At 38.4% G+C, this 15,893-nt stretch overlaps 1 protein-coding gene across 1 annotated transcript in view; it reads left to right on the top strand.

Annotated features, from left to right (window-relative positions):
* Window positions 1–15,893, top strand: part of TAFA4 (TAFA chemokine like family member 4) — a 191,926-nt gene that overhangs the window by 134,096 nt on the left and 41,937 nt on the right. Inside the window, 1 exon segment of the mRNA XM_036031660.1 lies at window positions 11,686–11,841. Coding sequence (XP_035887553.1) covers window positions 11,686–11,841 — 156 coding nt within the window.

The raw sequence follows: 15,893 nt of genomic DNA, 5'->3' as shown, positions 1-15,893 counted from the left end.
GGAATTGATGGGTCAAAAGACAGATGCCTTTTTAATTTTCTGAGGAAATTCCATACTATTTTCCATAGTGGTTGTACAGGTCTGCAATCCCACAAACAGTGCACTACAGTTTCATTTTCTCTACAACCTCTCCAACACTTGTTGTCTGTTGCTTTGTTTATGATGGCCATTCTCAATGGTGTGAAGTGGTATAACATTGTGGTTTTAATTTGCATCTCTCTGATAGCTAGCAATATTGAGCGGCTTTTTATGTGTCTCTGGATCCTCTGTATGTCCTCCTTGGAGAAGTGTCTGCCCAAGTCCTTTGCCCATTTTTAATTGGGTTGCTTCTCTTCTTAGAGTGGAATCATGTAAGTTATTTATATATTTTGGAGATTAAACCCTTGTCTGAGGTATCATTGGCAAATATGTTTTCCCACACAGTTGGTTCTCTTTTAATTTTAATACTGTTTTCTTTAGACATGCAGAAGCTTTTTATTTTGATGAGATCCAATTTGTTTAATCTTTCCTTCATGTCCCTTGCTCTAGGGGACATATCAGTAAAAATGTTGCTGTGTGAAATATCTGAGATTTGCCTGCCTATGTTCTCCTCTAGGACTTCAATTGGGTTAAGGCTTATATTGAAATCTTTTATCCACCTTGAATTGATTTTTGTGTTTGGTGTAAGTTGGTGCTTGAGTTTCATTTTTTTGCACATAGGTGTCCAGTTTCTCAACACCATTTGTTGAAGAGGCTATTTTTACTCCCTGTTATGTTGCTGCTCCCATTGTCAAATATTAATTGACCATAGAGGCTTGGGTTTATTCCTGGGCTCTCTGCTCTGTTCCATTGGCACAGGTGCCTATTTTTATGCCAGTACCAGGCTGTTTTGATTCCAGTGGCCTTGTAATACAGTTTGGTATCAGGTATTGTGATCCCTGTTACTTTGCTCTTCTTTCTCAAAATTGCAGCAGCTATTTGGGGTCATTTGTGGTTCCATATGAATTTTTGAAGTGTTTGTTCTATGTCTGTGAAATATGCCATTGGTACTTTAATAGGTATTGCATTGAATGTGTAAATTGCTTTGGGTAGCATGGACATTTTGATGATGTTAATTCTGATCCATGAACATAGTATATGTTTCCATTTGTTTGTGTCTGTCTTGATTTCTTTCTTCAGTGTATAGTTTTTGGAATACAGGTCTTTTACCTCTTTGGTTAGGTTTATTCCTAGGTATTTTATTTTGCTTTTTGCTATATCAAATGGAATTTTTTCCTTGATTGCTGCTTCTTCTGTTTCATTGTTGGTATACAAAAATGCCTTTGATTACTGGATATTGACTTTGTATCCTGCTCTTTTGCCAAATTCATTTATTAGGTCAAGCAGTTTCTTGGCCGATTCTATAGGTTTTATGTACACTATCATGTCATCTGCAAACAGTGACAGTTTTGTTTTCTCCTTTTCAATTTGGATGCCTCTATTTCCTTTCCTCGTGTGATTATTGTGGCTAAAATTTGCAATCCTATACTGAATAGAAGTGGTGAAAGAGGACACCCTTGTGTTGTTCCTGATCTTACTGGAAAAGATTTTAATTTTTGCCCATTGAGTATGATGTTGGCTGTAGGTCTCTCTTATATGGCCTTTATTATGTTGAGGCATGCTCCCTCTACTCCCACTTTGCTGAGTGTTTTTATCATGAATGGGTGATGCACCTTATCAAATGCTTTTTCCACATCTATTGATATGATCATGTGATTTTTGTCTTTGATTTTATGTGATGTATACATTTACTGCTTTGCTAATATTTATCCATCCTTGTATCCCTGGGATGAATCCCACTTGGTCATGGTGTATGATCTTTTTAATGTATTGTTGGATGCGGTTTTGCCAAATTTTGTTGAGGATTTTAGTATTTATATTCATCCGCTATATTGACCTGAAGTTTTCTTTCTTTGTTATGTCTTTATCTGGTTTTGGGATTAGGATGATGCTGGCTTCATAAAAAGAGTTTGTGAGTTTTCCATCATTTTGGATTTTTTGGAATAGTCTGTGAAGGATAAGGGGTAGCTCTTTCTTAAATGCTTTATAGAATTCTCCTGTGAAACCATTTGGTGCAGGGTTTTGTGTGTTGGGAGTTTTGTTTTGTTTTTTTTTTTACCTTCAATTTCATTTGCTGTTATTGGTCTGTACAGGCTTTCTGCTTCTTCTTCATTGAGTTTTGGAAGATTATATTTTTCTAGAGATTTGTCCACTTCACCAGGGTTTTCAAATTTCTTGGCATACAGTTCTTTATAGTGATTTCTTACAATCCTTTGTAGTTCTGTGGTATCAGTTGTCATCTCTCCTCTTTCATTTCTGATTGTGTTTATTTGGGTCTTCTCTCTTTTTTTCTTGGTGAATCTCCTTAAAGGCTTGTCAATTTTGTTTTTCATTTCAAAGAAACAGCCCCTGGATGCATTGATCTTTAGAATTGTGCTTTAGTCTCTATGTCATTTAATTCTGCTCTGATCTTGGTTATTTCCTTCCTTCTACTTGCTCTGGGCTGTCTTTGTTGTTGTTCCTCGAGTTCATGTAGACATAGGGTTAGTTTGTTTGTTAGAAATGTTTCTATCTTTTTTAGGTAGGCCTGTATTGCTATGAACTTCCCTCTCTGGTCTGCCTTTGCTGTGTCCCATAAGTTTTGGATTGTTGTGAGTTCACTTTCATTTGTTTCCAGAAACTTCTTTATTTCTTCCCTAATTTCATTCTTGACCCATTCATTGTTTAATAGCATGCTATTTAATCTCCATCATTTTGGGTCTTTTGGGTTTTTTCCCTTGGTGTTGGTTTCCAGTTTCAGCCCCTTCTTATCCAAGACGATGCTTGGCATGATTTCAATTTTCTTGAATTTGTTGAGGCTGGTTTTGTGTCCTATCATGTTTTCTATCTTTGAAAATATTCCATGTGCATTTGAAAAGAATATGTAGTTAGCATCTTTGGTATAAGGGGCTCTATGTATATCAGTGAAGTCCATTTCATCTAGGGCATGGTTCAATGCCACAAAATCTGTTGACATTTTGTTTGGAAAATCTGTCCATTTTTGATAGTGCCATTTTAAAATCCACTAGTTTAATTGTGTTGCTGTCAATACTTTTCTTGAAGTCCTCTAAGATTTTCTTTATGTATTTGGGTGCTCCCATGTTGAGTGGATATATATTTACAATGTTTATGTCTTCTTGGTGGATTTTTCCCTTGAGTATTATGAAGTGACCTTCTGGGTGTCTCTTTATGGCCTTTTTTGAAGTTTATTTTGTCTGATATGAATATTGGTACCCCTGCTTTTTTTCCTTTCTGTTTGCATAGAAAATTTGTTTCCAGCCCTTCACTTTCAGTCTGTGTAGATCTTTTGTCCTATGGTGGGTCTCTTGTAGGCAGCATATGTGTAAGTCATTCTTTCTTATCTATTCAGCTATTCTATATCTTTTGATTGGAGCATTTAATCCATTTTTATTTCAGGTTATTATTGATAGGTACTTATTTATTGCTATCATTGTACCTGTGTTTCTCTCTCTCTCTCTCTTTTCCTTCATTTCCTTAAAGCAGGCCCTTTAGTATCTCTTGCAGAGTTGGTTTGGTGTAGGTGTATTCTTTTAGACTTCTTTTGTCAGGAAAGCTTCTTATTTGGCCTTCTATCTTGTTTTAGAGCCTTGCTGTGTTAATAGCCTTGGTTGCAGACCTCTGGTTTTCATTACTTGGAATATTTCCTGTCGTTTTCTTCTGGCTTGGAGGTTTTCCATTGAGAATTCACCTGCTAGCCTCGTTGGCGCTCCCTTGTATGTTACTTCCTGTTTCTCCCTTGCTGCCTTTAAGATTCTCTCTTTGTTTTGGTATTTTGCCATTTTAATTATGCTGTGTCTTGAGGTGGGTCTCTTTGGGTTCCTATTGATTGAGACTCTCTGTGATTCCTGGATTTGTGTGACTTTTTCTCTCATCGGACTAGGGAAGTTTTCCATCATTACATTTTCAAATAGGTTTTGTATACATTTCTCTTTTTGTCCTTCTGGTATCCCTATTATATGGATATTATTGCATTTCATATTATCTTGCATTTCTCTTAATCCCTCTTCATTCTTTCTGAGCCTCTTTTCATTTTCTTGCTCTTTCTGAGTGTGTTTTTCTACTTTGTCCATCAGCTCCTTGATCTGATCTTCTGTTTCATCAATCCTGCTTTTGATTCTTTCTACTATATTCTTCAGTTCAGAAATTGTATTCTGCATTTCCTCTTGGCCCTTGTTGATAGTTTCTATTTCTTTTTCATGTTGATGTAGTTTGCAGTGAGTTCATTGTAGTTTCCCTGTAGTTTCTTGTAGCTCATTGTGACCCCATTGATTTTCATGATAAGCGTTGGTTTGAGCTCAATATCTGATAGTTGAGTTGCCTTTATTTCATTTAGCCTTCTTTCTGAGGCTTTCTCCTTTCTCTTCATTTGGGGATTGTTTCTTTGTCTTCCCGTTGTTTGTGAGACTCTTTTTGTTATCCTCTGCTTTTTAAATTGATGTTTTCTGTCTCCTTGGGTTCATGGTGTGAACTTCTGTGGTAGAATATATGTGAGATTCAGTGGTACAGTATCCTTCGGGTATCCTGGTGTTCACAGCTTCCACCTACTCTTTTTTTGTGATCAGTTGGAGGGTAAGGAAAAATGGATTAAGACAGCAAGAGAGTATTCTGTGATATTTACCGTAGCAGCCAGTAGAGAAGAAATAGGAGATCCTTTGGCTATATATAGCATTAACTGTGATATTCCACCCAAGTAGCCACTTTTTAGAAAGGATGGAATGAACATAAGACTCTTGTTGTGGAGGGAAGGATTGTGAGTTGGATCTAGAGAGCAGTGAGTTTGTGGGAGGTCAGATTCTCGGGTAAGGTGGGAGTAAAGAATAGCAAATAGGTATAGTGTGTGACAGAAGAGAGTTAACCACTACAGTGATAGATGTCAGTAAACTGAAGTGCACTAAGATGTGGGTGGAGGGAGTGGATGTTGTATAGTATTTACAATTATATGGAATACCTATTATTTACAGTAATATTAGAGCAACAATCATATCACAGAATCTATGCTATCTGGATAACAAGAATAGGGAATATAGAACCTCAAGTAGTTTACTAAAGGAACACAAATGAAGTGTAGGACAGTAAATTAGCAATACACTATGAATGATATAACAGGGGACACCTGTGAAAGGATACGATATAAGCAGCCAAACAAAGAGGAGTATACAGAAAGAAGAGAAATACAAAAATGCTATTAAAATAAAAGATGTAAGAATAATGAAAAAATAATAATACAAATGTGCAATAAGTTGCAGGTTCTCTGTAGTAGCAAAGTGAAATTTGTCTCACTGTTTTGCTGTTGGTATGCCCCTCTTTGGGTCCAACTCTGGTGTCTTCACAGTTCCTGTTTTTTTTTGGTTTTGTCTTACTTGTGGGTATTTAAAAAGAAAAAAGAAAAGGAAAAAAAAGAAAAAAAGCAGAAGAAGGAAGTAAGAAAAAGTAAAATTGGAAAGAAAGGAAGAGGGAATAAAACCACAAAGAAGGAAAGAGAAGCAAAATGAATTGAGAGATATAAAAAGAATAAGAATTAAAAAATAAATAATTAAAAAAAATCAAACAAACAAGCAAAAAAACTTCTTGTTGGTTTCAAACTGGCCAAACCAGTTTTTCTGGTGTTGGTGGCGGCAGCAGGCTGAGGGGCAATTGATTTCGTTTTTCTCCCTTCCTGTTCAGCACTCAGTGGAGCACTCTCCTCAGAGTCAGTCTGGTGCCTCTCCACAGGGCCCTGGTTGTGGGATCCAGGCCCTTCTAGGCACACTTCTCCTGGGTTTACTGTTGTGGGCTCTGGGTCTTCCACAAAGCATACTCTCCCTGGGTTTCAAGCATGGGATCATGGCTGGGCCACCCTTGGTTACATGGGCTCAGGTGCATATTCTTTTCAGGGCTATGCGTGGGTGCTTAAAGCCCCTGTGTGTTTGCCACTCAGTCCTCACTCCCCTCTCTGCACCTTCAAGCAACCAGGCTTTCCGGAAGCTACTCAATCCTTGTTTGGCTGGGGATGGAGCAGTTGACCCAGCTCTCTCCCAGGAGCCCTGTGGGAGACCCTGCAACCACCAGGCCTGGGGCTGCAGCCTCCCTAGTCCCCATGCTGATCCCTGAACCCTTATTGTCCTAAAGCACTCTCCTTACCATCTGGTTTTTCAATGTCTGCTACAATTTTTGATCTCCTATTTTCATATATGCTGTGGTACTGTTGGCTGTTTGCTCTGTTCCTCCATAGATCCACTAAGTTTTTCTCCTGTTTATAGGGAGAAGTGGAATCTGCTCCCTCCTGCCATGCAGCCATCTTCTGTCTCTATATTATGCCGTATTGTTACAGAACACAGGAGGGCAAGGGTGATATACCACCACCAAAAGGTCCCCCTGCTGGACACGATTGTCTGTCGCCAATAGGAAAGACATCTCTCAATGCCAGAGATTTGTGAAAAGGAAAGGAAATTTTTATTTAATGCTATACAGAGTTAAAGTAGTGACCTAATGTCTTCATTAAAATATCAAAGCACTTTAGGATATGCACAGATGCCCACAGAGCTTCCTTCTCCCCCTGCCCTAATTCAGGGTACTGTAACTTAGGAAAAGAAACAAATGTCTGTGTTTTCAGGCTGCTGGCAGCATCAGCTCTGTCACCGTCTAGGCAGGATCTCCAATTATTCTAAAGCCATGTGGCACCTTCTCATGGCCTACTGGCAAGAGTTCTTCATACACATTTTCCAGGCCAAGTCTCTCCTGCTTTCCAGGCCACATGGCCAAAAGGAGCATCCCAAAGCCACGTGGTCCTCTTCTACCAAAGCTGCAGGGGTCCTCACTCTGGCAAAACCTTGTAGCTCTCCTTCTAATGGCTGCCATTTCTGGGTTTAAATCCCCATGCCAATCTTCTTCTGTACCCCCATTTCTGACTCCTCCTACAATCAGTTACACCTTCCACCATTCCTGTATCATTCCAAGTTTACTGGGCTGTCATTGTTAGTCTGGGAAGGGGTGATTCCATGTCATGCAGCCAATCTTCTCCAAGGTCCCATGCAGGCACTATAACTTAGGGAACCTGCCCCCCAGTCACATCTTGGGTGGTGAGTCCCTCCATTTCTCTGGCTCAGAGCATGGCCACAGCTATGTAACATATCTAAGTGACCAGCCAAAGGCTATAGATATGTTAAAGGACCATGCCATGGATTAGCTGCAAAGCTGTGGCTGTACAAAACAGCCCTGCATGTTCCTGCTCCATGTGTCCCTTCCTCCAACTCACACCTGTGGGGGGAGGGGTGAGGACATCTCAATATGTCTTTCTAATATTTCCTAGACACCTTGAGTTATGGACCCCATTCCAATCTCTTCCCCCTCCCCGCCTCTTGGCTGCACCCTGTAACAGTATCACATCTTTATCCATTCATCTATCAATGGACACTTAGGTTGCTCCCATATCTTGCTTATTTTAAATAATGCTACAATGAACATAGTAGTACATATATTTTTTGAATTAGTATTTTTGTTTTCTTTGGACAAATACTCAGAAGTAGAATTGCTGATCATATGGTAGTTCTGTTTTTAATTATTTGAGGAGTATCCATACCATTTCCTATATTGGCTACACTGATCTACATTCCCACCAACAGTGCATGAGGTTTTCTTTTTCTCTACATCATTGCCAGCATTTATTTATTTATTTATTTTTGATAATAGCTAATCAGACAGGTGTGAGGTGATAACTTATTGTAATTTGATTTGCATTTATTTGTTTTTTTTGATAATAGCTAATCAGACAGGTGTGATGAGGTAACTTATTGTAATTTGATTTGCATTTCGCTAATGTTTAGGGATATTGAGCATCCTTTGATGTGTCTCTCAGCTACCTGTATGTCCTCTTTGGGAAAATGTCTGTTCAGATCCTCTGTTTTTAAATTACAGGCTTTTTATGTTGCATTGCATGAGTTCATTGTATATTTTGGATATTAAACCCTTGTTTGTGTGTCATTTATAAATGTCTTCTTCTATTCAGTGGGTTGCCTTTTAATTTTGTTGATGGTTTCCTTTTCTGCACAGAATCTTTAGTTTAATATAATCCTATTTGTTTATTTTTTATTTTGTTGCCCTTGCTTGGGGAGACATATCAAAAAAAATATTGCCAAGACTGATGTCAAAGAGTTTACTACTTATATTTGCTTCTAGGATTTGAAGTTGTCTGGTCTTACATTTAAATTTTTAATTTATTTTGAGGTTATTTTTTATATATAGTGTAAGAAAGTAGTCCAATTTGTTATTTTAGTGTGTATTTGGTGAATATTTAGCTATTCAGTTTTCTCCACAACATTTATTGAAGAGATTCTCTTTTCCCCATTGTATGTTCTTTGCTCTTTTGGCCTATGCTGACCATGTGAGACTGGGTTTATTTATGGGCAATTAATTCTGTTCCATTGATTTATGTGTCTACTTTTGTGCCAGTATGATACTATTTTTGTTACTATAGCTTTGTAGTATAGTTTGAAATCAGTATGTGTGACACCTCCAGCTTTGTTCTTTTTCAAGATTGATTTAGCTATTTGAGAACTTTTGTGTTTCATATAAGTTTTAGGATTATTTGTTCTAGGTCTGTGAAAAATGCCATTGTCATTTTGTTAAGGATTGCATTGACTCTGTGGATTGCTTTGGGTAGTATGGACATTTGACAATTCTGATCTTTCAGTGAGCATGGTATATATTTCCATTTATTTGTGTTGTCTTCAGTTTCTTCCTTCTGTGTCTTATAGCTTTCAGTGTACAGGTCTTTTACTTCCTTGGTTAAATTTATTCCTATGTATTTTATTACTTTTGATGCAATTATAAATGGGATTTTTTTTATTGTTCTTCCTAATATTTGTTATTAGTGAATGAAACCACAACTCATTTCTTATATTAATTCTGTATTCTTATACTTTAGTGAATGTCCTCATTCAGTAAAACAGTATGGAGGTTCCTCAAATAGTCCCTCAGACTGACATGTTCATTTTTTAATTCCAATAGTTTTTTGGTGGCATTTTTAGGGTTTTCTACATAAAATCTCATGTCATCTGCAGATACTGAGAGAGTAATGTTTGTAGTAATCTTTTATAATTCTTTGTATTTCTATGGTGTCAGTTGAAAGTTTCCTATTTAATTCCCATCATATCTACTTGATCTCTCTCTCATTTTTCTTAATGATTCTGGCTAAAGGTTTATCAATTTTATCTTTTCAAAATAAAAAACAACCAGCTCTAGTTTCACTGATCCTTTCTGTTGTTTTTCAAAGTCTCTATTACATTTATTTTTGCTCTGATCTTTATTATATCTTTCTTTCAAATAACTTTTGGCTTTGTTTTTTCTTTATTTTTCAGTTCCTTCATGTGTAAGGTTAGATTTGTTATTTGAGACTTTTTATATTTCTTGAGGTCAGCCTGTATTGCTACAAACTTCAATCTTAGAACTATTTTTATAGTGTTCCATAGATATTTAGATTGTTGTGTTTCTATTTTCATATATCTCAAGATATTTTTTCTTTGATTTCTTTATTAACCCATTAATTGTTTAGTAGCATGTTATTTAGTCTCCATGTGTTTGTGCTTTTCCAGTTTGCTGCTTTTAGTTGGTTTCTAGTTTCATTCCATTGTGGTTTGAGAAGGTACTTTATATTATTTTATTCTTAAATTCATTGAGAATTGTCTTGTGGCCTAACGTGATCAATCCTGGAGAATGTACAACATGCTTCCTGGACTTGGATATCTATTTTTTTTTGTCAGGTTAGGGAGGTTTTTCTCTACTTTTCTTCTTCTAGGACTCTATCATGCAAATGTTAGTATGCAAGATGTTTTCCCAGAGGTCCCTTAAATTCTCCTCCTTTAAAAAATTCTTTATTTATGTGTTTATTCATTTTTTGTGTTTTTTCCAGTTGGGTAATTTCCACTACTTTGTCTTCCATGTCATCAGCTTCTTCTAATCTGTTGTTGACATTCACTAGTATATTTTTCTCTTTAATTTGTTGTATTCATCAGTTCCAATTTTTAAAAATATTTTTTATCTCTTTGTTGAAGTTCTCATTGTGTTCATTCATTCTTCTCCTGAGTCTGGTGAGCACCCTTATTACCATTACTTTGAACTCTTTATCTGTTTGATTGCTTTTCTCCATTTCATTTAGTTCTTTTCTTGGGAGTTTGTCTTGTTATCTAACTTGGAAGGTATTTTTCTGTCTCTTCATTTTGCATAAGACTCTCTTTGTTGCTGTGTATTAGGTATTAGAAGAGTGGTCTTATGTAGAAGGTGTCCTGTGGGGCCTAATAGTACAGTTGCCCTGGTCACCAGGGCCAGGTTTTCCAGGGACATCACCCATGTGGGCTCTGTGTATGATTTTTTTGTAGGTGGGCTGCAACTGTTGAGGCACTCTGTTGTGTGGGGCTGGCCTCCAGCCCATTTGTCTGCAAAGCCTTGTCTGGACTGCTGTAGGGATTGGTCTGGCATCCTACATGTCTGGTAGTAAAACCTGGCTGCCACTGCTACTGATGTGCTCATGTATAGGGCAGGCCTCCAGTGTGGATGTGTCAACTGTTGTAGGTACATTGGTGTGCAGGGTCTGGCCAGCCCTTCAACCCAACTTTTCAGATGCTTCTGGCCACCTACCAGGTGCTAGGGACAGGGCACTATTTTAGAGGTCTTCCAGGGCCATCCACAAGGTTTTGGTGGGCAGGGACCCACTTTTGAGGGCCACTGAGATGCCCCTGGATTCTGGAGCTGGGAGCAGAGTGTTCCTTTGGAAAGAGTTTGGGCTGGGTGGGTCTTTAGGGGAAAGCTGGGTGGATGGAATGGTTAGAAGCTTAATGGAGTGTGTCAGATATGGGTGCCTGCCAGCTCAGGCAGGAGAGATAAAAGGAGAGCAAACAAAGCACTCGAGAAAAGAAAGGCACTTGCTATTATTGCCTCCATTACAGAGAGAGCCCCACAAAATCCCTCTGGCAGACACCCTAAAGGAGTCAATATATCCCTTTTACATGTGACCCAGCCACCTCTTACACTGCTGTCACTGTGCTGACTTAGAGTGAGTGAGTTTGTGCCCACACACTGTAAAGGAAGATGCTTGCTTTCCTATAGCCCCTCAGTTTCTGGGATGTAATATGCTTTCTGATTCTCACAACCAGACATTATGGGGCTCCTTTTTCTGGAACAGGCCCCACAGGCTGGGCACCCCAAGGTGAGCCAGATGCCTTGCTCTTCAGAGGTTCCTCCCAGGGTTGTGATATTCCTCCCATTATGAAATGCCTCTCTGCTGCCTCCTTATCCATCTCAATGTGGCTTTTCTTCACATTCTTAGTTGTAGAGGAGCTGTTTTAGAAGTCTGCATGTTGTTCTCAGAGATAGTTGCTTTATATTTAGTTGTAGTTTTGGTGTGTTGGTGGCCAGGAATTTTCCTGTTCTGCCATCTTCACCCCATCCCCTTCCTCTGACACCTTTATATATATTCAAAATTACATTAAAATAAAAGTTGCAAAGATTCTTAGGCAGCACAGAAAGTTGGAAAATGTAGTCATGGCATCATTCATGTTCTTGGTGGTACCTCCACCAAGGCATCATTACCTCCGAACAGCACTGGGTATGTTTTTCTCTCCCATTACCTACCAGGTTAGCACCAAATCAAGCAGGGGACCTTTGAGGTGGTTGCTACACACAGGTGCTATAACAAAAACCACATAGAAGAGCAGTCACAAACAGTCAAGTGTTCTTGCTTCCCAGGACAGGTTGCTGGTACATCTTGGGCTCAGCCTTCTTGTGTTGAAGGTAAAAACTTTCTGGTCAGCTTCTCTAATGTTGCAAAAGGGCCTACAACCACCAAGAATCTCTTAAATTTACTGTCTTTGCAATACAAAACAAAAACAAAAACAAAAACAAAAACCTAGATTTATTCTAGGTCAGTGCCATCCCAAAAGTAAACATAAATATAACTCCATGATTTTATACTGGGTAAGGTAAGTTTATGATGTAGCTTAAGATGTACCAATAGAGAGTTCCATTACTGACAGAAGTTGTGCTTTGATTCCTTCTGGTGCAACTGTCTCTCTAGATCTTACCCATCAAAGCATTTGCTTCCTTAGACACTCTCTTCTTCCTACTCTCAACCTCTGGAGGACTCAGCCTGGTTTTTCCTCATCTCATGTTTAATGTGATAGACAAAATAAATATTCTCTGATTTTCTAGTTTATTATTATTTTAACAAATGTTTATAAAACGTCTTTGGCATGACTTCTTAGAGAATAGTTTGGGATCATGTATTATTCATATATTGTCTCCAAATCTTCTAGTGGAGTGCTATGCCAATGGTTAAAAAAATGAGTGAATACTGATGGTTGTAGGTGGAGTCCTGGGATTGATTCCTTTTGATGTCCCTGTCTTTTTGCATCAGATACCTTGTTGGAAACAAGTATTAGTCCCCAGGAGAACAGACATATGAGCATAAGCCTTGTAGCAGTTTCTCTACAGAGGAATAAAACCTCCCTGAAAATGAACTCTTCCCATCCTATCACACACACACATTCTTAACTGCAGGCCTGATTGCACAATTGAAAATAATCTTTCCTATCAAACATATTTTTATGGGTAGTTAGATCACCAGTGGTGTTGTATCAGTGTAATCTTAGTTACTCTAAAGCTGTAGGGTGAATATGGAAAACTTCCCATATACATTTCATTACCAGAAATTCTGGGGGTCAAATGTGTTGCTGAATTCAGATTTTGTCAGATTTTATAAAGGTAACAGTGAATATACTATCTTTTACTTAACAAGTCCTCTGTATTTTCCAGTTGTACTCCATAATCACAGATATTAATATTTATACCATAAGATATGTGAATATTTAAGCAGAATGGGATGAGGCAGGATGAAGAACCTCATGTTAATTCAAGTCAGGTTTTGCTTCCATCTTATAGTAATCCTTTTCATTCTCAAAGCTTTCTGGATTTGGGGATTATAGGTAAAGGATTGTGTACCTGTAAGAAAAGATAAAGATCTTTTGCATTAAAAATGCATTGAAAAGAAATTTGCTAAGTTCCTATACCCACAACTAGGACAGTTTACTATATATTTTCTCCAACAAGTGAATCCAAATCATACCCATTCTGTCTCCTTGTTCTCTCTCAGATCAGTCCACTTTTCACTGCTCCATTGTTACCTTCACAGTCTTGGGGTCAGCGTTATATCTTGCCAAGTTGACTACTACTGGTATTCCCTTTTCCGTCCTGAAGCAAGAAAGACACTTCTATAAAAACAGAACTGATCATGTCACTGTCATTCTTGAAACCACAGTTTGGTGACTTCCAACTGCAAAGCCAAAGGGGGGGGAGTAGGATTGAGGGTGGGACATAGGATGTGGAAGTGGGTAGGATGAGGGAAAGTGGTGGTGGGAAAATGGAGACAACTGTATTCAAACATTAATAAAAAATGATTTAAAAACTAAAAAAAAGGAGAGAGAGCTAGCTTATTCCTTCCACTAAGAGAGGACACAGTGAGAAGTCTACAACTTGGCAGATGGCCCCCACCCAACACAACCATGCTGGTACCCTGATTTCAGATTTCCAGCTTCCACACTGTAAGAAATAAATTTTTGGGACTTCTGGCCAAGATGGAGGCAGATAGATGCACTGTGACTCCTTGCACAACCAAAAAAAGGACAACAACAAATTAAAAAACAAAAAACAACCAGAACTGACAGAAAATCAAACTGTATGGAAGTCTGATAAACAAGGAGTTAAAGAAGAAACATTTGTCCAGACTGGTAAGAGGGCCAGAGATGGCAGCTGGGTGGAGAGGACTCAGCAAGGCAGTGGCTGGTGGACTGGGAGAGGTGGAAGCTTGTGGACTGGGTGGTCCCACATTCATGTGCAGATAAACTGGGGGGAATAACTAGGGAGTGAGATAGACTGTGTAACCCAGGGTTCCAGTATAGGGAAGTAAAGTCTCAAAGCCTCTGACTGAAAACTCCTATGGGGGTTAAGGTGGCAGCAGGAAAAACTCCCAGCCTCACAGGAGAGTTCATTGGAGAAATTCACAGGGTCCTAGAATGTACACAAACCCACCCACCCAGGAATCACCACAAGAAGGGCCCAATTTGAGTGTAGGTAGTGGAGGAAGTGACTGAAAACCAGAAGAAAGTAGAGCAAGCACTCTTCTCTCTCAGACCTCTCCCCCGCATACAGCATCACAACACAGCCATGGGGGTTGCCCTGCCCTGGTGAACACATAAGGCTCCACCCCTTACTATGTGTAACAGGCATACTGAGACCAAAAAAAAGAAAAAAGGCCCAAATGAAAGAACAGTTCAAGGCTCCAGGAAAAATACAACTAAACAATGAACAGATAGCCAAACTATCAGATACACAGTTCAAAACATTAGTTATCAAGATGCTCCAGGAACTCAATGGATACTTCAACAGCATAAAAATGACCCAGGCAGAAATGAATGTTGCATTATGTGAAATAAAGAAAAATCTACAGGAAACCAACAGTGACAGGAAGAAAACCAGAGCTCAAATCAACAGTTTGAAGCAGAAGGAAGAAAGAAATATTGAACCAGAACGGAATGAAGAAACAAGAATTCAAAAAAATGAGGAGAGGCTTAGGAGCCTCCAGGACATCTTTTAATGTTCCAACATCCAAATTATAAGGGCATCAGAAGTAGAAGAGGAAGAGCAAGAAATTGAAAAGTTATTTGAAAAAATAATGAAGGAGAACTTCCCCAATCTGGTAAAGGAAATAGACTTTCAGGAAGTCCAGGGAGCTCAGAAAGTCCCAAAGAAGTTGGACCCAAGGAGGAAAATACCAAGGCACATCTTAGCCAAGTTTAAAGATAAGGAGAGAATCTTAAAAACAGAAAAAGAAAAGGAGACAGTTAACTACAAAGTAGTTCCCATTAGACTATCAGCTGATTTCTCTATCAGCTGCAAGAAACCTTGCAGTCAAAAGGGGCTGAAAAGAAGTATTTGAAGTGATGAAAGGCAAGGACCTACATCCAAGATTACTCTATCCAGGAAAGCTATCATTTATAATAGCAGGGCAGATAAAGTGCTTCCCAGATAAGGTCAAGTTAAAGGAGTTCACCATCACTCCATCACCCATCTCTTATTATATGAAATGTTAAAGGGACTTATCTAAGGAAAAGAAGATGATAAAAAATATGATTAGTAAAATGGCAACAAACTCACAACTATCAACAACGGAACCTAAAAACTAAAACAACACCAAAAACAAACTAAGCAAATCAGCAGAACAGGAACAGAGTCATGGAAATGGAGATCACAGGGAGGGTTATCAGTGGGGGAGAGGAAGAGGGAGAAAGTTACAGAGAATAAGTAGCATAAATGGTAGATAGAAAATAGACAGGGGGAAATTAAGGATAGTATGACTAGAAAATGTGGAAGCCCAAGAACTTATATGTGTGACCCATGGACATGAACTAAAGCGGAGGAATGTGGGCAGGAGGGGTTGCACAGGGTGGAGGGGAATAAAGGGGGGAGAATAGGACAACTGTAATAGCATAATCAATAAAATATATTTTAAAAATGGGTAATAAAAAATCTGAAAGTAAAGTATTAAAAACAAAACATATAAAATGAAATAAAATAATAAAATAAATAAATAAAATAAAATAAAATAAAATAAAATAAAATTATCTGAAGTCTTTACCATGGTTTACAAAGACCTGCATAATGGTTCTGTTTCCCTTCTGTTTCACCTCCTCTATCCCTCCCCAACCTGAGCCCTTGCATTCCTTTTCATCTCAGCACTCACCCATCAACAGCCTTTGCCTGAGTCATTGACCTCTTCCCCACAACACACA

Source organism: Phyllostomus discolor, chromosome 7, assembly GCF_004126475.2.
Source record: "Phyllostomus discolor isolate MPI-MPIP mPhyDis1 chromosome 7, mPhyDis1.pri.v3, whole genome shotgun sequence".
In the NCBI taxonomy this organism is placed as follows: Eukaryota; Metazoa; Chordata; class Mammalia; order Chiroptera; family Phyllostomidae; genus Phyllostomus; species Phyllostomus discolor.
This window is presented reverse-complemented; position numbering and strand designations above follow the sequence as displayed.